General features: G+C 39.6%; 1 protein-coding gene across 1 annotated transcript; it reads right to left on the minus strand.

Moving 5' to 3' along the window:
* Positions 1-80: 80 nt before the first annotated feature.
* On the minus strand, positions 81-21,763 carry LOC143667472 (transport and Golgi organization protein 1 homolog). The gene is made up of 12 exons (XM_077141733.1): positions 21,644-21,763; positions 21,473-21,560; positions 20,305-20,360; positions 20,124-20,214; positions 19,823-19,961; positions 18,209-18,310; positions 17,506-17,566; positions 17,358-17,393; positions 17,206-17,273; positions 16,729-16,823; positions 490-560; positions 81-353 (listed from the first exon to the last, which is right to left on the minus strand). Exons 2-12 carry the CDS (start codon positions 21,495-21,497, stop codon positions 270-272), a joined length of 828 nt encoding a protein of 275 aa, XP_076997848.1. The 5' UTR covers positions 21,498-21,560; positions 21,644-21,763; the 3' UTR covers positions 81-269.
* Positions 21,764-21,919: the final 156 nt, after the last annotated feature.

A 21,919-nucleotide genomic window follows, 5' to 3' on the forward strand; every position in this document is an offset into this window, starting at 1 on the left:
ATGCAACTATGTGATGTTATTAAGAATTACTGATTGTACATGTAGAATGGAATGATTTCTAATTGTTTTGTTAATTCTTTTTTTAATTAATAAAAAAAACTATAAAAAAAGACAAAAAAATAAATAAAAGAAAGTAACAACAATGAAAATCACATTTTAGTAATTCAGAAAGTAAACGAGATCAGTAAGGAATCAGTCGCACCAGGAGGCATGAAGTAGTGGAGCGAATGGTCTTTCTCCAGCCGCAGGAGACCTTCAGCCCTCAGTCTCTAAGGACTTACTGCTTGTGGAGATGCAGTCAAACGTGACAAGCTGGGACTGGAGTCACTCTTAGTCTTCTGGGGTGGAGTTTGCTGTTTGAAATGGAAATGAGACCCAAAAAAGTACCAGTGAACACCAGAGGTGAGGCCAGGAGAGAGTGTTATCTAAAGGATGTTGATAAAAGTTTCCTGAAATAGTTCCTTATAATTGAAAAAGAGCAGCATTTACCTTGCCCCCCTTAGCAGGGAATGAGCTTCCAGAGCTACTTTTCCTTGAGGGAGCTGCACCAGGGCCTGGATCTGTGAAGGCAGGAGAACTAACTGAGGTTTGTTCATATTTGCATACTGGCTAAGGAAGAGTAACAAATCCTCCACCATCTCACGCTCTTTAACCCACTTAGGTCCCTCACCAGAGGCAGAGGGAATCCAGAGGCCTCAGATGGCCCCATGGATGAGGGGGTGGGGCTTGTCCCCTGATCTGGAGGAGGACACGACAGAGCTCAGGCTGCAAACCCAGGTGTTTTCATAACAAACTAAGCAGTTGTGGATAGCTCAGGGCTTAGACTAGCTGGAAAATCACACAAAACTCAGGGGTCTCTCAGTACACACAGGAAAACTCACTATCAAAGCCAACAGTGGAAACGAGAATAAGAGCCTTGGAGAGGAAGAATATCAACAAACCAAACACACTGAGAGCGCAGCTCCTACTCTTCAAGCCATGGGGATTGGTAAAAAAAATAATTTCTGTTTCTATATAACCTGATTTCCTTATGTGACCAGGGATTATATAAATATTTGTGAATAGAAATGGCCTTTCAGATATTTTCCTCATACTATGAGGAAAGGAAAGTACTATGGGGCATTAATGTTAAAGTTTTAGGTTTACATTTATTGGGTTAGAGGGTAATATTATAAAGAAATTTATAGACAACTCTAGCAATAAAAAAATTAAAACAAAAACAAAAACAGGGAACTCTAACAATAGTTAATAAATGCTTGCTGTCATTTTTTTTTTTTTTTTGGCTGTGACTTGTGTCTTTTGCTATGGCCTGTGTCTTTTTCTTAATCTTTGCTATAAATCTTCAATGATAAAAATGTGAAACATACACACATGCAAAATGTGAAACACATGGAAGCTGTTGCTTGTGAAGTCATTTGCATACCCCAGTTGCAGAGATGCAGCATCTAGTTCACTGCTACATGTGAGTACAGATTTTCTTCCTGAGCTGTATGATTTGGAGTTTGCTCTCTTTACCAGAGTCATAATAGTGAAATTATACTATATCTGTCTTTTTGTGTCTGGCTTATTTCACTCAGCATTGTATCCTTTAGGTTCATCCATGTTCTTATATACATCAGGACCTCATTTCATCTTACTGCTGCATAATAGTCCATCGTGTATATATTCCATATTTTGTTTAGCCACTCATCGGTTGATGGGCACTTGGATTATTTCCATCTTTTGGCAATTATGAATATGCTGATATGGACATCGGTGTGCAAATGTCTGTTTGTGACACTGCTTTCAGGTTTTCTGGATATACCAAGTATTGGTATTGCCAGGTCATAGGGCAACTCAATATCTAGTTTTCTAAGGAACTGCCAAACTATCATCCACAGCAGCTGTACCATTATACATTCCCACCAGAAATGAATGTGTTTCAGTTCTCCACATCTCCTCAAACATTTGTAGTTTCCTGTGTGTTTAATAGCAGCCTTTCTCATAGGTGTGAGATGATACCACATTGTAGTTTTTACTTGCATTTCCCTTCTAGCTAATAAAGATGAGCATATCTTCATGTGCTTTTTAGCCATTTGTATTTGCTCTTTGGAAATGTCTATTCATATCTTTTGCCCATTTTATAATTGGGTTGTTTGGTTTTTTGTTGGTAAAGTGTATGATTTCTTTATATACCCATGATATCAAACCTTTATCTGATACAGGGTTACCAAATATTTTCTCACATTGAATTGGCTGCCTTTTCAACTTTTTAGCAAGTTCTTTGAGGAACAGAAGCTTTTGATTCTGAGGAGTTCCCTATATTAGTCAGGGTTCTCTAGAGAAACAGAACCAACAGGAGCTATCTGTAAATATGAGATTTATAAGTATCTTACACAACCATGATGTTGTAAGAGTCCAAAATCCATAGGGTAGGTCATGAGGCTAGCAACTCTGGTGAAGGGCCTCAACAAATGCCACAGCAGAGGCTGGCTAGCTGAAAAAGCAGTAAGAATTCTCTATTCTCCCTTAAAATCCAACTGCTTGGATTCTCTCATTTGTAGAAGACAACCTTAATTGACTGTAGATGTAATCAGTCACAGATGCAATCATCTCTCATTTGTAGAAGACACACCCTTAGTTGACTGATGATTTAATAAACCAGCCTTCTGGTTTATCAACCAGCTACAAAATATCCTTGCAGAAACAGTTAGGCCAGTGTTTGCCTGACCAGACAATTGGGAACCACCACCTGGATAAACTGACATGTGAACATAACCATCACAGTCCACCCCTTCAGCTATACACATAACCTTAAACCGTACTTAATCTCTAAATAGAACACAATAGCAGACATATGTTTCACCTAACAATACTCAACTGCCCTGCATACAACTGCAAACATGCTAAATCTCTCCAAAATAAGGTGCAAGTCCTTAGGTAACATTCACTTTTAAATTTGATATCCTGTAACTTAAATATTATAACATGAACAACACAACTTATGTCATACGATCAGAAGAAAAAACATATTTGCTTTATGTACAAATACAAACATACTCATAACAAAACAAGGAGGAAATATTCATACCATCACAATCTTCATTTCTGTAACTGGTCATGTGGTCATAGCTCCTATTTATCACTATCTTCCACTACCTGTTCCATGTTCCCTTTACCCTCAGCAGTCATTTCAGGCAGCTGTTGTTCTTTGCTCGTAGGGTAACCCAAACCTTCATTTCTGAAGTTTCTGGGCCATTATTAGCCCTACCTGGATTGAGTTGTTGCAGCTTTCCATTGACTTTAATCCAGGACTATGGTAGTCCTAGGGGATCTACCTATATTCCAGGAAAACTCTTCTATACTACCTTTATGTAGTTGCAGTCTGATTTCCCCTTTGATAATCAGGATCAGTCACCCCAGCCAATGAAGTAACTCCTTCCTTGTTGTTGATTCAGAGGCATGAGAAGCCCAAAGTGCCAGGCACTCTTAACTCCCAGTTCAGTGGAATCATTGTTGTGTCTCCTGGTAGGAGCACTCCTCCTTTTGAAACTAAGACCTGTAGACCAGCAGAGCTTAAGGTTTCAGGCACAAGAAGAAAAATTTTCCTAGCAGATCACTAGGCGTGATAGTGAGTGCTGACACTCCCATTTCTACCCATTGATTCCTAGACCCAAATCCTGACACCATAGAGTGGACACTGATTTAGAGCATGCACAGACTCCTGGAGAACACTGCCCCAGCCCTATAAGGTATTGGGTCTTCAAAAGGCCATTCCACTGTTATATCAGCTTGGCTTCCTCTGGATGATGGGGAACATGGTAGAATCAGAGAATTCCATGGGCACGTGCCCATTCCTGCACTTCATTTGCTGTGAAGTGGGCTCCTTGATTAGAAGCAATGCTGTGTGGAATACCATGATGGTGTATAAGGCATCCCATAAGTCCACAGATAGTAGTTTTGGTGGAAGCATTACATGCAGGGAAGACAAACCCGTATCTGGAGTGTGTGTCTATTCCAGTTAGAACAAATCACTGCCCCCTTCCATGATGGACGTGATCCAATGTAATCAACCTGCCACCAGATCACCTAAGGGAGTGGTGCCATGTTAGGGATTGAGTGTGGGTCTCTGCTGCTGGCAAATTAGACACTCATCAGTGGCAACAGTCAAGACAGCCTGGTAAGTGGAAGTCCATGTTGCTGAACCCATACATAATCTCCATCTCTGCCACCATGTCCACTTTGTCATGAACCCATTGGGCAATGGTGGAAGTGGCTGGGGAAAGAAGATAACTTGTATCCACAGAATGGGTCATCTTATCCACTTGGTTATTTAAAACTTCTTCTGTTAAGTCACCCTCTGGTGAGCATTCACATGGGACATAAATATCTTCATCTTTTTTGCCCACTCAGAAGGGTGTATCTACATACCTCTTCCCCAGACCTCTTTGTCACCAATTTTCCAGTCATGCTCTTTCCAATTCCCTAACCATTCAGCCAAACCATTACCAACAGCCCATGAGTCAGTCTACAGATGCACCTCTGGCCAGTTCTCCTTCCAAAAAAATGAGCAATCAGGTGCACTGCTTGAATTTCTACCCACTGGGAGGAGTTCCTCTCACAAATGACCTTCAAAGACATCACAGAAAAGGGCTGTACTGCTGCTGCTGTCCACGTTCATGTGGTACCCTGCTTATCATGCAGAACCACCTGTAAACCACCAAGTTTTCTCTCCCTCAGTCAATTGACTGTAAAGAACTCCCCAAGAGGCCCAGCTCTGGGCTGGAAAAGAGAAAGTAACATGGCAGGAGTGTGGGCCATGGCATTTGGGTCACTTCCTTATGTAACTTACTTGTGCCTTCAGAACTTGCTTGACCCTTTCTCTTATATAACATTTCCATTTTATGATGGAGTGCTGCAATGCCCACCCAGTTTTATGGCTTGGTGGGTCAGACAACACCCAGCTCATGAGATAGGCAACTCAGATCTCACAGTAACTTGTTCATCCATGGTTAAGCATTCAGTCTCTACTAAGGTGGGTATTCATCCATTTGCTGAGTGTGTCGATTCCAATGATGCATTCTGGAACTGGAGAAATAACCACAGAATGGGTCTGGAGACCCACTGGACCCACTGTGAGACAGATCTGAGGTAAAATTCCATTAATAATCTGGCCTCCATAAGCCCCTACTCTGACCTGTGGACCAGAGTGAAGTTTTGAGTCTCCTAGAATGAACATCACTTCTGAGCCAGTGTCTAGTAATCCCCGTAATATCTCATCATTTACTTTCCCCCAGTGCACAGTTAAACCCTGGTAAAAGCCTATAGGTCACCTTGGGGAAGGCTGGGAGGAAGGTTAACAGTGTAAATTTTTGGCAGTGTTAGCAGGGTCCTTCCGCAGGTGTACCTGCCCTCCCCTCATTCAAGGGGCTCTGGGTCTGTAAACTTTCTCAAGTCTGGGAATTGATTAAGGGACTGAAGTTCTCTGTTTTTGTCATTCAAGTTAGACTTCTGTTCACTTGACCTAGAACTCTTCTGCTTATACAGCTCCAACAAGAATTTAGCAGACTGTCCATTTATTTTACTTCTTGGTACCCCAAGATCTACTAGCCAATGCCATAAGTCTGTGAGAGTCAGATTATTTTAACTGCTGCTTTGAGTTGACTGTCTATTATGGTGGCCAGGCCTACCTTGTCTATGGCGATTAACTGTTGCCACATGGCTTCTGCCAACTCAGGATCCCATCATCCTCATTGTGTTTAAGAATTCTAGCTCAGTAACAGTAGTTCCCACAGAGTAACTGACCTATGGAGAAGGGCAACTACAGAGCTCTTCAGGGATGATGGAGCTTGTCTCACAAATTTATTCCTCAAAGTCCTGGTAAAAAGTGTATCCTCTGGACATTCTTGGGGTCTTTCAGCAGGTCTTCCATGATAAATCCACTCTAGTATTCCAATCCCTCTAAGCCATTGGATCACCTCATCTAAATCTACCAGGAAGTTCCAGCATTTCGACCTGAGGTAATAATGTCAACCATCTTTTGATCCATGTTTCAACCAACCACCCAAACTTTAATGCCCCTTTTAATCCCTCAAGCTACAACACTGAATGCAGAATCTCTGCTTAGTGGGCCCATATCAATGCATTCAGCTTGATCCAACTTTATATTCTGTCCACCATTATCCCGCACTCTTAATATCCATTTCCACACATATTCCCCTGATTTCAGTCTATATAACTTGGAAAACTCATGCAGCTATTTGGAGTACAGCATAACTCCTCATGGATCACACTTTGTACCTCACCTTTTGGTGTCTGTTGGGATTTTAGTCTAGTTCTAGGTCTTGAAGAAAAAAGGGGTGGTGGGAGTGGATCATGAAATGAATTAGAAGTGTCTTTCAAGTCAGTAACCTCAGAGCATTCCATTGCAGTTTCATCTGGTGAAACAAGATTAATCACTCCATACGGAGGAGTGAGGGCTGTTTCCCCAGGAGCAGTGGTTTATGGGTTTAGCAGGCACTGAAAGGTTAATCTCGTTAGGTGGATGTTGGATGGCAGACTCCTCGGACAGGAGGTCAGGAAGCTGTTTCCTCTAGGCAAGCTAGAGGCCAGATAGCTGTCTCAGAGAAGGCTGGAGATTGGGTGGTTGTTTCGTCAGGACAAACCATTAAAGGTCTATCTAGCAAAGACTGGCAGAATCCAGGGTTTCCATGTCCCCACTGCCATCATTATTAGCCTAGTGTTCCCACCCCAGGTTCCAGGATCCCATTCTTTTCCAAACAAATACTTTATTTTAACAGCAGCCACGCTGAAAGGTTGAGAATTTAGTTTATGTTGTAAATCTGCTACTCACACAATGAGACTCTGAGTTTGATTTTCAGAGATCCCAAGTCTGCAACCACAGCATATAAGATTTTCTTATATGGCACGCATGGAAACTTTTACATCTTTCATACAGCACTTAAGCTGCAAATTTGAAGCCTTCAGCTCATTCCTTTCCCTCATAATTGTATCAAGCATATAACAACAACCAGTCAACATTATTATACCTCTTAACTCCACAAAACACTGTTAAGGTGTCACAAACACTCACACCAAGAGTCTTGCCTTATATAAGTGTACAAATCAAATAGTGATATTGCCAACTCACACCATGGACTGTCTATGTCATCTTGATTACTGGAAATGAAGTCATTAATGCCATTGAGTCTAATTAGACTAGAAGGCCAATTCCAAAAACCCACTTTTAAGATTCTGTTTCTCAAGAACCATTTCTGGTAAGTTCCAAGCTGTGTTAGGCAGGGTTCTCTAGAGGAAGAGAACTAACAGGAGATATCTGTAAATGTGAGATTTTTAAAGGTGTCTCATGCAGCTGTGGGAATGCAAGAGTCCAGAATACATAGGGCAGGCCATGAGGCTGGCAACTCTGATGAAGGGTCTCAAAGAACTCCGAAGGAGAGGCTGGCTGCCTAAAGAAGCAATGAAAATTCCCTCTTCTCCCTTAAAAGTCTTCAACTGATTGGATAAAATCCAACTGATTAGATTATCCTGTTTGTGGAAGATGCTCTCTTGATTAAAGATGTAATCAGTCACCAATGCAATCAACTGACTGATGATTTAATAAACCAGCTTTCTGGATAATCAACTAGCCACAGAATATCCTTGCAGAAGTGGTTAGGTCAGTGCTTCCCTGACCAGACAACTGGGAATCATCACCTGGCCATGTTGACACCTGAACCTAACCATCACATTCCCTTTTATCTATTTTTTCTTTCATAGCTTTGCTTTGGATGTAAAGTTCAGGAAGCTACCTCCTATCATTAGGTCTTGAAGATGTTCCCCCCTATTTTCCTCTAGGAGTTTCATGTACTAGCTCTAATATTTAGGTCTTTGACCCATTTTGAGTTAATTTTTGTACACAGTGTAAGGTAGCTGTCCTCTTTCACTCCTTTGGCTATTGATATCCTGTTCTCCCAAGCTCATTTATTGAAAAGATTATTCTGACCCAATTCAGAGGAATTTGGGGCCTTGTCAAAGATTAATTGACCATAGATTTGACAGTAAATATCTACATTCTCAATTCAGTTCCACTGGTCAATGCTTCTATCTTTGTGCCAGTAACATGTTTTGACCACTGTGGCTTTACAGTAAGCTTTAAAGTCAAGAACTGTCAATCCTTCCATTTCACTCTTCTTTTTTGGATATCTTTAGCTATTCAAGGTTTCTTCCACTTCCAAATAAATTTGATAACTAGTTTTTCTGAATCTTCAAAATAGGTTGTTGGCATTTTAATTGATATAGCACTGAATCTGTAGATCAATTTGGGTAGAAATGACGTCTTAATGACATTCAACCATGTCATTTCCATCTAATAAGATATCTGTAAATGTGAGATTTTTCTCACATTTACAATCTTTCCATCTATTGAGATCTTCTTTGATTTCCTTTAGCAGTGTTTTGTAGTTTTCTGTGTACAAGTCCTTTATATTCCTGGTTAAGTTTAACTAAATACTTTATTCTTTTTTGTTTGTTTGTTTTTTGTTTGTTTTTTCCACCACCCTGCAATAATGACATTCCTTTATTCTTCCTCATGCAAAAACATTTTTAAAATTTGTACACTGTACATTTCACTATTGTTATGCACTCTAGGCATTCCTAGATTATACCAACTCAATCTTTAACATCTATCTTTCTTTCTGATTTCATTTATGTCCCCAGCCCTCCTCCCTCTATCATTCTCACATGCAGCTTCATTCAGTGTTTTAACATAATTATATTACAGTTAGGTAGTATTGTGCTGTCCATTTCTGAGTTTTTGTATCCAGTCCTGTTGCACAGTCTGTATCCTTTCAGCTCCAATTACCCATTATCTTACCCTATTTCTATCTCCTGATGGTCTCTGTTACCAATGACATATTCCAAGTTTATTCTCTTATGTTGGTTCACATCAGTGGGACCATACAGTATTTGTCCTTTAGTTTTTGGCTAGTCTCACTCAGCATAATGTTCTCTAGGTCCATCCATGTTATTACATGCTTTATAAGTTTATTCTGTCTTAAAGCTGCATAATATTCCATCGTATGTATATACCACAGTTTGTTTAGCCACTCGTCTGTTGATGGACATTTTGGCTGTTTCCATCTCCTTGCAATAATGTAAATAAGTAAATAATGCTGCTATAAACATTGGTGTGCAACTGTCCATTTGTGTCTTTGCCCTTAAGTCCTCTGAGTAGATACCTAGCAGTGGTATTGCTGGGTCATATGGCAATTCTATATTCAGTTTTTGGAGGAACCGCCAAACTGCCTTCCACAGCGGTTGCACCATTTGACATTCCCACCAACAGTGAATAAGTGTGCCTCTTTCTCCACATCCTGTCCAAAACTTGTCATTTTCTCTTTTGTTGCTAATGGCCATTCTGGTTGCTGTGAGATGATATCTCATTGTGGCTTTGATTTGCATTTCTCTAATGGCCAGGGATGTTGAGCATCTCTTCATGTGCCTTTTGGCCATTTGTATTTCCTCTTCTGAGAAGTGTCTGATCAAGTCTTTTTCCCATTTTGTAATTGGATTGGCTATCTTTTTGTTGTTGAGTTGAACAATCTCTTTATAAATTCTGGATACTAGACCTTTATCTGATATGTCATTTCCAAATATCGTTTCCCATTGTGTAGACTGTCTTTTTACTTTCTTGATGAAGTTCTTTGATACACAAAAGTGTTTAATTTTGAGGAGCTCCCATTTATTTATTTCTTTCTTCAGTGCTCTTGCTTTAGGTGTAAGGTCTATAAAACCGCCTCCAATTATAAGATTTATAAGATATCTCCCTACATTTTCCTCTAACTGTTTTATGATCTTAGACCTAATGTTTACATCTTTGATCCATTTTGAGTTAACTTTTGTATAGAGTGTGAGATACAGGTCCTCTTTCATTCTTTTGCATATGGATGTCCAGTTCTCTAGGCACCATTTATTGAAGAGACTGTTCTGTCCCAGGTGAGTTGGCTTGACTGCCTTATCAAAGATCAAATGTCCATAGATGAGAGGGTCTGTATCTGAACACTCTATTCAATTCCATTGGTCAATATATCTATCTTTATGCCAGTACCATGCTGTTTTGATGACTGTGGCTTCATAATATGCCTTAAAGTCAAGCAGTGTGAGACCTCCAGCTTCGTTTTTTTTCCTCAAAATACTTTTAGCAATTCGGGACACCCTGCCCTTCCAGATAAATTTGCTTATTGGTTTTTCTATTTCTGAAAAGTAAGTTGTTGGGATTTTGATTGGTATTGCATTGAATCTGTAAATCAATTTAGGTAGAATTGACATCTTAACTATATTTAGTCTTCCAATTCATGAACACGGTATGCCCTTCCATCTATTTAGGTCTTCTGTGATTTCTTTTAACAGTTTCTTATAGTTTTCTTTGTATAGGTCTTTTGTCTCTTTAGTTAAATTTATTCCTAAGTATTTTATTCTTTTAGTTGCAATTGTAAATGGAATTCATTTCTTGATTTCCCACTCAGATTGTTCATTACTAGTGTATAGAAACACTATAGATTTTTGAATGTTGATCTTGTAACCTGCCACTTTGCTGTATTCGTTTATTAGCTCTAGTAGTTTTGCTGTGGATTTTTCAGGGTTTTCAACATATAGTATCTTATCATCTACAAACAGTGATAGTTTTACTTCTTCCTTTCCAATTTTGATGCCTTGTATTTCTTTTTCTTGTCTAATTGCTCTGGCTAGAACTTCCAACACAATGTTGAATAACAGTGGTGATAGTGGACATCCTTGTCTTGTTCCTGATCTTAGGGGGAAAGTTTTCAGTTTTTCCCCATTGAGGATGATATTAGCTGTGGGTTTTTCGTATATTCCCTTTATCATTTTAAGGAAGTTCCCTTGTATTCCTATCCTTTGAAGTGTTTTCAACAGGAAAGGATGTTGAATCTTGTCAAATGCCTTCTCTGCATCAATTGAGATGATCATGTGATTTTCCTGCTTTGATTTGTTGATATGGTGTATTACATTAATTGATTTTCTTATGTTGAACCATCCTTGCATACCTGGGATGAATCCTTCTTGGTCATGATATATAATTCTTTTAATGTGTTGCTGGATTCGATTTTCTGGAATTTTGTTGAGGATTTTTGTATCTATATTCATTAGAGAGATTGGCCTGTAGTTTTCTTTTTTTGTAATATCTTTGCCTGGTTTTGGTATGAGGGTGATATTGGCTTCATAGAATGAATTAGGTAGCTTTCCCTCCACTTCAATTTTTTTGAAGAGTTTGAGCAGTGTTGGTACTAATTCTTTTTGGAATGTTTGGTAGAATTCACATGTGAAGCCATCTGGTCCTGGACTTTCTTTTTGGGAAGCTTTTGAATGACTGATTAATTTCTTTACTTGTGATTGGTTTGTTGAGGTCATCTATTTCTTCTTGAGTCAAAGTTGGCTTCAATTCCTATCTTTTGAAGTGTTTTTATCAGAAAAGAATGCTGAAATTTGTCCAGTGCTTTTTTAGCATCAATCAATATGATCATGTTATTTTTCCCTTTCAATGTATTAATGCGCTGTATTATTCTGCTTGACTTTCATGTGTTGAACCACCCTTGCATTCCTTGTATAAACTGTACTTGATCTTGATGTATAATTTTTTTTAATATATCGTTGGATTTTATTTACTAGTATTTTGTTGAGAATTTTTTCATCTATATTCATTAAGGAGATTGGTCTGTAATTTTCCTTTCTTGTACAATCTTTGTCTGGTTTTAGTATTAGAGTGATGCTAGTTTCATAAAATATGTTTAGTAGTGTTCCTGTTTCCTCAGTTTGAGCAGAATTGATATTAGTTCTTTTTGAAATATTTGATAAAATTCCCCTGTGAAGCTGTCTGGCCCTGCATTTTTCTTTGTAGGAAGATATCTGATAACTAATTGAATTTGTTTACTGTGATTGGTTTGTTAAGATCTTCTATTTCTTCTCTAGTCAGTGTCAATAGTTCATATTTCCAGAAATATGTCCATTTTATCTAAGTTATCCAGTTTGTTAGCATATAGTTGTTCATGATATCCTCCTATGATTTTTTTTAATTTTTTCAGGATCCATGGTAATGACCCCCTCTCATTTATGATTTTATTTGCACCCTCTCTTTTTTTTTACCCTTATCTGTCTAGCCAATGGTCCATCAATATTATTAATTTTTTCAAAAAACCAACTTTTGGTTTTGTTGATTCTTTCTATTGTCTTTTTGTTCTCCAGTTCATTTATTTCTGCTTTAATCTTTGTATTTCTCTTCTTCTATTTGCTTTGGGTTAATTTGCTGTTCCTTTTCTAGTTCCTCCATGTAAGCAATTCAGTCATCAGTTTTTGCTTTTTTTTAATATAGGCATTTAGGACAATAAGTTTCCCTCTCAACATTACCTTTGCCATATCCCATAAGTTCTGATATGTTCTATTTTCATTTTCATTCATCTCGAGGTATTTACTAATTTCTCTAACAATTTCTTCTTTGACCATTGAATAATTTAAGAGTGTATTGTTTTATTTACATATATTTGGGAAGTTCTGTTTCTTTGGTAGTTGTTAATTTCCAGCTTCATTCCATCGTGATCAGAGAAAGTGCTTTGAATAATTCAATCATGTTAAATTTATAAAGACCTGATTTGTTTCCCAGCATATGATCTATACTGGAAAATGTTCCATGAGCACTAGAGAAGAATGTGTATCCTGATATTTGGGGATGTAATGAATATATACCAGGTCTAATTTTTTATCACATTATGTAAATTCTCTATATCCTTATTGATCCACTGTCTTGTTCTATCCATAGAGGAGAGTGATGTATTGAAGTCTCCCACTATTACTGTTGAAACATCTTTTGCCCAGGTTTGCCTCATGTATTTTGGAGCTCCTTGATTGGGAACATGTCATGGTCAGGTTCATGTGTCAACTTGGTCAAGTGGTGGTGCCTGGTCATCTGGTTAGGCAAGCACTGGCCTGTCTGTTGGTATGAGGACATTTCTTGGACTTAAATCATGATTATATCAGCTGCATCCACAGCTGATTGCATTTGTAATCAGCTAAGGGGAGTGTCTTCTGCAATGAGTGACACTTAATCTAATCACTGGGAGTCTTTTAAGGAGGATTCAGAAGAGACAGCACTCTTCCTGCTTCAGACGGTGAGTCTCTTGCGTGGAATGTGTCCAGACCCTTCATCAGAGTTGCCAGCTTCACAGCCTGTCCTATGAATTTTGGGTTCTTCCATTCCCATGGTTGTCCAACGAGGCTCTCCTGAGAGTTCATTGAGGAACTTCATTGGAGTTGCCAGCTTGCAGCCTGCCCTACAGACCTTGGACCCTTACATTCCCATGATTGCTCAGCCAGCCTCTCCTGAGAGTTCTTTGAGGCCCTTCATTGGAGTTACCATCTTGCAGCCTGCCCTTCAGACCTTGGACTCTACATTCCCATGGTTATGTGAGACACTTTTTATAAATTTTATATCTACAGGTATCTCCTTCTGATTGTTTCTCTAGAGAATCCTAGTTAATACAATTGCCCTATCTTCTCACTTGCTTATTCTTTATTCTGCCTCTTCAAATCTGCTGTTGTGTGTCTCTAGTATACTTTTAATGTGGTCTGCAGTGTCTTTCATCTCTGTGAGATTTGCTGTTGTTTTCAATTATTCTTTCAAATTCTTCTTTGCGCTCTTCCAGTGTCTCCTAGATATCCTTTATGTTACTTTAAACAGCCTTGATTAGCTGTTCCCAATTCTGTGTCCCTTTTGATGATTTAGTTTGGTAATTTCGTTGGGCCATATCTGCCTGAATCTTCACATACTTTGTGATCTTTTGTTGTGATCAGGCATTTTATTGTCTTAACAAGGTTATTTTGCAAGTTGATTTCCTTCATTTCATATAATGCTTTGTATCTACTTGGGTTTACATTGACAGTCCCCTTTGGATTTGCTTTGTGGATCCTTCCTTGCCAATCCAAGTCCCAAACCTCATGACGGTATTGCAGTTCTACTTGGGGCTCTACTGAAAGCTAGGTAAATAGTCAATTTGCCAGACTACATTTTCTTCTTCTTCCCAGGAGATGGCTCTCTTGAGCCTCCTCTTCTCCTCTGGCCCACTTCTTCCCAACTGCAGGTGCCAGCTGAGGTGAATGGAGACCCGAGGTAATTCCAGCCAGAGCTGCTGGTCTTGTTCCTCATTGAAAGCCACCAACCCCAGGGTTGGGGGATGGGCCATGTGCACCTCAGCATAGACCCCACTTTATGTGCCCAATAGATCTGCTGGCCCCCAGGCTCCCACTTTGGGTGACCTTGGCTGTGAGACCAGATATTTCAGCTTCCCCTGCTGACAGCCAATCCAGTAATGTCTGGCAGCTGGTTGCAGCACCCAGCTTAACCGGCCTCCCCAACCTTGCCCTTCATCCACATATGCCTGAGATCTCCAAGGCCACTGTGAGGGAAGGGAAGTGATATCAGCACCAAAATAATTCTCTTTCCATGGCTGGCTTCAGACCAGCACCACTCTGCATCTCTCCCTCCTCCCCAGTGATGTGCCCCCCATTTTCCACTGAAAAAGATCAGGTGCCCACAGAAGCCCATCTCTAGAGTAGGGAGCAGACACTGCAGCCTGCCAAATTGGGAGAGCAAATCTGCTGTCTTCCAAGATCCCCACAGGAACTCCTGACTGTAGAACTGTGAGGGAAGATCTCCCAAGCCAGCTACAGTTATAGGCTGGAATCAGGACTGAGCATGCTCACCCAATTCTCTCCCAATTTCTCCACTTTTTCTTTCAGTGCCTCTCTATACAGGATAGAAGACCCTCTCTGGTCATTCACTCCATGGAACCACTGTCCCAGTTGTTTTTTCTGTACTGTCTCTCATTGCATGGAGCCAGGGTGGGTTCAGCCTCTCCAATTTGCCTTTTTTTTTCTTTAATGCACAGTTTTTATGTTTTATTTTAAATGAAGATTGGTTAAAAAGAAAGAATAGGGGAACTAGATCATTAAAATGTCATAAAATAAAAATGCTTTTGGTTTTCTCTGATGATTAGAAAATCAGAATTGCTCTCCATTAAATGTCACAGGGATCATTTTTACAATGTTACTCAATCTACGAACCCTCGTTTTCCTTCTGAAGACATGCTAGTTGTATAAAAATAAATAGAAAGAAAGAAAGGAGGGAGGGAAGAAGGGGGAGGGAGGGAAGAAGGGGGGAGGGAGGGAGGGAGGGGAGAGGAAGAAGGAAGGAAGGAAAGAATCCATCTCCACTTTAAAAAAAGGCAAAAAATACCTTCAGGACTATTAGTCCCAAATTATTCTCTCTTTCCATACTTTCAACTGCATTACAGAAACTAGAACTACTTTTTACTCTATTCTAGAACCATTTACCTAATTTTTAAGCCCTTTGGAGCAAGGAAGCTGTTTTAACTTTTGTAATGGAGGGAAGGATCAACAGAGGAGAACAGTGGAACATTCTGTGCCAACCCAAACTAGACCATGTTACTTACCAGCCATGTGTAAAATGAAACTTAGATATTTACCATATAGATGACTTTTAAATATTTAACTTTTACTCAAAATAAAAGCACAAGTCTGTCCTAACTAGAGTAGTATTAAAGCATGACTATTTTATTTCCTCTTCTTCCAAAACAAACAAACAAAAAACTTAGAAAGATAGGTGTGTTCCTTGTAAGCAAAATGGAGGAAAAAAAGTATAATTGTTGTTACTGTGATAATTAAGCCACACACACACATTAAATCCACAGAATGGACTGGTGGCTTTGGAAATGCAATTTCAAACCAAAGGCGCAGAAGTTTTCAAATATTGTGTACATAATGGGCCAAAACAAGAACCGAAGCAAACAACCCCACTGGCAATGGGAAGCCCCTGTGACCTTGGAAAAGACATGAGGACCCACTCCAATGCAGCAAGACCCACAAATCCTCCTAACACTGGGCACAAACATCCCACCAAGTCTACAGGTGAGACAGAAAGCATTCTGGCTGCACCCAGTGCAAAGTACGTGTATCATTGGACCAATTTCTGAGTAGGTTTTTTAAATATATACAAATCAGTTATAGGCACTTGAAGTATCTTTGGCTGGAAGAATAACCCAACATTGCAAGATTACTGTATTACAGTGTCCAGGCCCAGCCTGAGTTCAACAAGTAAATGATTATGCTTCTCTCAGTCTCTTAGAAAGAGTGGGGGATGGGTGGAGGATGTGGGATTAGGCTTTAGCCAAAGCCAACTTTCTCAAGACAAAATTCTACATTGCTTTCTTACTGCAGATCATATAGTAGACTATGTAGTCACTGAGACAAATCAAGAAAATTGCTTCTTTAGCTAGGTCATAGATACCACATTCTAAAATGCTTTGTGATTTTTCTCAACAGAAGGAAAAATAAGCCCGTTAAGCAGTTAACTACAAGGGGGAAGTGGGCACTGACCCTAATCCCTTCTAGTGGCATTCCTTTGATTGAGAGTAACCCTGCTGTTGGAGTAGAGCATCTTCACCTGAGGGACTCGAGCTGCAACATTCACAGGGGATGGGCCTAAGGAGCCACTGTGGCCAGGCGGGCCTGAGATGGCAGTATCTGGGTCATACTATGACACAACCTGCTCTCTTTGGTATTTTTTCAGGCTCCACAAGTATTACCCACCTAAACCCAAATAACTTAAGGTAGATTTTTCAGCAGAAATCAATGTGCAGCTCTTCACATGGGGGACCCTACCTCTCTGTGGAAAGTCTTCCACATCAGGTTTTACTGGCTTCAGTGTCTTAATGTCACCTTCCTCTTGGGGCTTCTTACTTTGAGTTATTTCTAGTCTTGAATATAGAGAAAGAACCGAATTGAATAAAAATCAGAAATTCCTGCCATTTAGACCAAGGGCATTCTTGGTCTTAAACCTGGAAAGCACCCTGAAAAAAAGAATGTCCAAATCTTGCACTTGTAAATACTATGTGCTCAAGGATCATAATGTATACAGCCCCAAATGTTTAAATAAATAAATAAATGCATGGATAAAGGGAAGGAAGGAAAGAGGAAGGAAGAATAATACATCAAATGTGGTAAAATGTTCAAATTAGTGGGTCTGGGATCTGGGTGCATGGACAAGTAGGAGTTCTCTGTATGGGGTTTGCAACATTTTTTAACTCTCCTGAACTTGAAATTATTTCAGAATTTAAAGTTTAAAAGAAAATTCCATACCTGTGTTTCAACTCAGCAACTTGCCTGATCTGCTCAATCAGTTCTCTCTCTAAAGCATGAGCTCTGAGCTATGGGGAAAGAAAGCATACTTTTCACTTGTGGTGGACTGTGCACAGAAGGATGGAAAGAAACCAAAAAAAGCAACACCTTACCCAGCTGTCATGAGCCATCACCTCATAAAAAGAGATCTGCAAAGAACAACAAATGAAAAAAACAGGTGTTTCAGGAAGCTCAAGGCCATTATATTCATCACATGTGGTGCTAGAAAATTCCACAATGGCCAAGCTGTGGGAATATTACCTGCTGTACATATAAGCTCTCTGTTTGCTGCAGTTTTAGTTCCATTTCTTCAATTCTTTGCCTATGAGTGACAGTTGATACATCAGATAAAGCACAAGACTGATAACAGTTTTCAGTGACCTGGTTCTGTTACCTAAACAACTGAACCCTTGGAGATATCATCCATACATGCAACAGCACATATCACAGATTATAAGAGCACAATAGAATTAAAATATTGCCCCATACTGCCCTTATTTATTATTTAGTGCCAGGAAGCTTCTGAGTTGATAAGCTGTAATGTTCTCACACATTTTTGATGTTTCCCTGATTAAATTTACTGAGAATATCTTTCATTATAAAGGTTTATTATTCCTTTACTTATGTCCTTTGTATAATTCCCAGGACTGTGACAAACACAATCATTTTTAGGATTTGTGACTCATCCATCACCAAAGTGCTTTTCTAAGGAATAATGACAATTTGCACCACCCCCAGAAACATTTGGGTGATCCGGTTTACTGCATTCTGCCTAAAACTAAGAATCAGGAACTTTGGAGTAACTTCATACTTTTCTTCATTGTATGCTTAATTGTTTTTTTCTTGTGTGAATTCTCTATGTCTTCTGACCTCTTTTTCATGGTTTTGCACAACTTTTCTCTACAATGTACAAACAGTTAAAGACAAAAAATTCCAACAGGGGTTTTCATGTAGGTAAACTCACATGTAATTCATAACTTCCTCTGCAGCCATATTCATTTTTTCCTCTTCCTCTGATAGCCACATCTGGCATTCCTGTCTCTTGCGCATTTTCAGTTCCAGCTTCCTGGATGGAAAAGAAAGAAATATACAACATATCCAGGCACTCAGCTGAAATTTTTACTGTTTAAACTGTTGAGCACGCAGTATAAACAAAATTAAAGAGGCTTCAGGGGACTTCAGGGAGCTGTTTGAGGGGCTGCAAGTGGGGATGCTTGGAAGGAGGCTGCAGGGAAGGAGCTGGGAGAGGCCACTAGGACCCAAGGAAGGGAAGGGCTCTGTGTCCTGCGGAGAATGCTGGACTGACCCTACAGGGAGTGGTGTTGCCTCCATGGCCTGGAAGCCTGGAGCAGCATAGACAATGTGTATTCTGGACAGTTCTCCTAGAAGTGCTAGAAAGGATGCATCCGAGATTGGAAGGACCATGGAAGAGCAGGAACTTTAAGATAAAGAAAGTAGTTATCAGACTGGGAAAGGAAAGATCAGGGCCTGAGTTATGACATGGGCTTTGTAGAGAGAGAAGAGCAGCAAACAGATGAGGACCGAATGGATGTGGGAGGAACAGAATGGGTAGCAGGAAGGAGACAGTTGGTATTTAGGTAACCATCTGACCATGTGAGGTAGAGATTGGTTCTTTAAAATCAGTAACTGAAATGAGAAACTTTTCTCTCAAGAAAACCTGCATTAAATGGAACCTCAACTGAATTCGATAAGTAAGTAGGGGTCACTCAGTGAGCACAAAATGTGGAATAAATGAATTAAATTTCAGGATTTAATGGCATGACAAGAGTAGTGACCTGAGCAATGAAAAAAGAGTAACTGTATTTGCTATGCAAGACACATATTCTCAGAGAATTCTGTGTATGCCAAAGAATAAAACATAGGAGCAGACACAAATAGCAATGGCCACTGAAAGCCCAATTTCAGAGAAGCTGGATTTTTTTGTGGAGGGAGAACTCAAAACGGCACAATAAACACTTGTATTTCAAAAGTTAGCAAAAAACAAAATTTGAAAGGAGTATTGAATTATCCCCAGTATATTATTCAAGAGTATATTCCTTGTCCACCACGTGGTGTAATATTTGGTTGGCATACTTGCCTTATTTTAAGTCCAAAACACATAACACTTTTCATAGCTAAAGATTCTGTAAAGTCTTCAAAGATTTTATCCTACTGAAAAACATGTCCCAAAAACTGAAGATTTATAAGTGCTAATACAAGAAATAGATGAGAAAATCAGAAAAATTGGTCGCAGAAAAAGCAAGGATAAAGGAAATCCTGGAGCACAGAAAGGAAATGCATCATGAAGGAAGACAGGGCAGCCCACAGCAGTAACTCCTGGTAACAGTTCCCCTTGTGCCCTCCCAGATAAATTAAAGGCAAGAACCTCTGGCAATCAGCCGGAATGGAGATTAAAATACAGATTATGGAAATCAAGATAGTAAGGACAAAGCTAATTCTGTACTGATTAAAAATGGCAAAAAAAAAAAAAATTCTGGTAACGATTCTAAAACATGGTTTGGTCCACATATCCATTCTTACAGTAGTATTATAACAACCACCACATAAACATCTTAACTCTTCAGCGGCCGTCCTTTGCTGCTCAAAGATTTCCTCAAGAATCTCCACTTTCAGCCTTAAGGTTTTGCATTCCGCTTCTTTTGCTGCTTTCTCAAACTTCAGTAAATTGCAGTCATCTTCCAGTTCCTTTTTATATTCTGCAAAGGAGAACACCTTTGTCCTCCCTGTTTGAGCTTGTAGGCCCATAAACATGGGGAGAGGAGAGGAAAGAATAGCCCCAAAGCAGGAAGTCACTCTTTAGCTTTCTAAGGAAAAATCACTTCCACTAAGTGGGGATTACTTTCCAACAAGCAACCAACCTTGCAGCTTATGTTTAGTGGACATTGAGGTGCTGAGCTCAAGTTTTAGTCGTTTCAGATCATCCTCAGCTGCTGCTATGGCAGTTTTTGCCTGAGAAATCCAAAAGAAACACTGTTGAAGGTGAGGGATAAATTAGAACTCCCAGGCAGTACATGGATACTCTGCAAAAAAATTTTATACCTGGGAGACATCTGTCATCTCTAGCACTTGAAATTTCTTCTTTGTGTTCATGCCACCTGAAAAACAGAACAGTTGAATTGCTTTATACTCCTTTGCTTCTTTATATTTTCTTGATTCTAGAATTTCCAAAGTAAACACTTATTTCCTAATTTTCAAGCATTCAAAACAAATTAGTCTGCAAAACTGAGTAAGAGAAATTGACTTTTTCTATTTAGATACTTCATGCATCCCATACAATTTAATGCTTCTTAGTGTAGTCACACATAGAAAAACGTTATGCAAAAACCATCACCTCCATCACCACCCTCTATTTCCCAAACATTTTCATCACCCACAAAAGGAAACTCTGTACCCAGCAGTCTCTCTCCACTTATCCAAAACCCCTGCCCCAATAGCTCTGGCAACCACTAAACCAATTCTTTTTTTCTAGGAATTTACCTATTCTGGACATTTCATATAAATCTTTTCTAACTCTCTTAACTTAGCAAATTGTTTTCAAAGTTTATCCATGTTATAGCACATATCTGTACTTCATTCTTAATTGCCAAAAAAAATTCCATTGTTTAGCTATACCATATTTTGTTTGTCTGTCCATCAGTTCACAATCGTTAATTTTGTTTTCGCTTTTTGGCCCCTCTGAATAATGTTGCTGTGAATATTTAAGGACAAATTTAGATGTGGACAAACATTTTCATATCTTTTGGATATATAGTAGGAGTGAAATTGCTGGGTTATATGGTAGTGCTGTGTCACTTTTTGGGTGACTGCCATGCTGTTTTTTCCAAGTAGTGGACCATTGTACATTTCCAACTGCAATGCACAAGAACTAGATTTTCACCACACCCTGGTCACACTTGTTATTGTCCATCTTTTAAATTATAGGCATCCTAGTGGGTGTGAGGTGGTATCTCAGGGTTCTGAGATAATAATTAAGATATACTCAACATCATTAAGTTCACTGACTTCCAGGTACAATTCAGGGGAAATGAGAAGGGAACCTTCCCCGTGTGCCCAGTGCTCAGCCCTGCCTAGGAGCCACCTGGTCACACACACACAGGGCTAGGAACCCACAGGGCCAGTCCTTGAAGGAGATACAGCTGGCTCACAAGAGCATTTGAGTTCTTCACTAAAGGCAAAAATGGTCTGGCCTCCCGGAGGCTGATCGTACCTGCGAGTTCTTCACTCGGGCCCATGTGTTTGTCCTCAGATGCACTTCCAAAGACACCACTCAACTGGGAAGTGCAATCAGCCAAAGCCTAGGAAAGGAACAAGGCCGTGTCAGAAAAAGCTCTTAATATTCGTGAAGCAGATTTCCAAGTTTATTCGTAGATGAACTTACAGCAATAGTATTGTCTTTTCCAGACAGAGCTCCTTCCAAATCTTTCTGTATGTTTTCTAAGGCTATGATTTGTTCCTGGAGGTCAGAGTGCTCTTTTCGCCGGCATTCACTTTCCTGTTGGAACTGTAATGGAAAAACAATGCATTTAAAAGCCAGGATTTTTTATACAATTGGACCGTCTGACTGAGGCAGGGAAGGGGGACACCAGGCCCTGTCCTGGTCTTGTCATTCTAGCATTTCCTGTGTCCTTGGTAAAAAGGATGAGGGAAGGTTGTC

Source organism: Tamandua tetradactyla, chromosome 23 (assembly GCF_023851605.1).
Source record: "Tamandua tetradactyla isolate mTamTet1 chromosome 23, mTamTet1.pri, whole genome shotgun sequence".
NCBI lineage: Eukaryota > Metazoa > Chordata > Mammalia > Pilosa > Myrmecophagidae > Tamandua > Tamandua tetradactyla.

Coding starts and splice junctions, on each gene's coding strand:
- LOC143667472 (XM_077141733.1), bottom strand. CDS start 21,497: ATGGGCCCGAGTGAAGAACTCGCAG. Junction 20,361..21,472: donor CCCGAGTGAAGAACTCGCAG/GTACGATCAGCC, acceptor TCTGTTTTTCAG/GTGGCATGAACACAAAGAAG. Junction 17,394..17,505: donor AGAGCTTATATGTACAGCAG/GTAATATTCCCA, acceptor TGTTCTTTGCAG/ATCTCTTTTTATGAGGTGAT.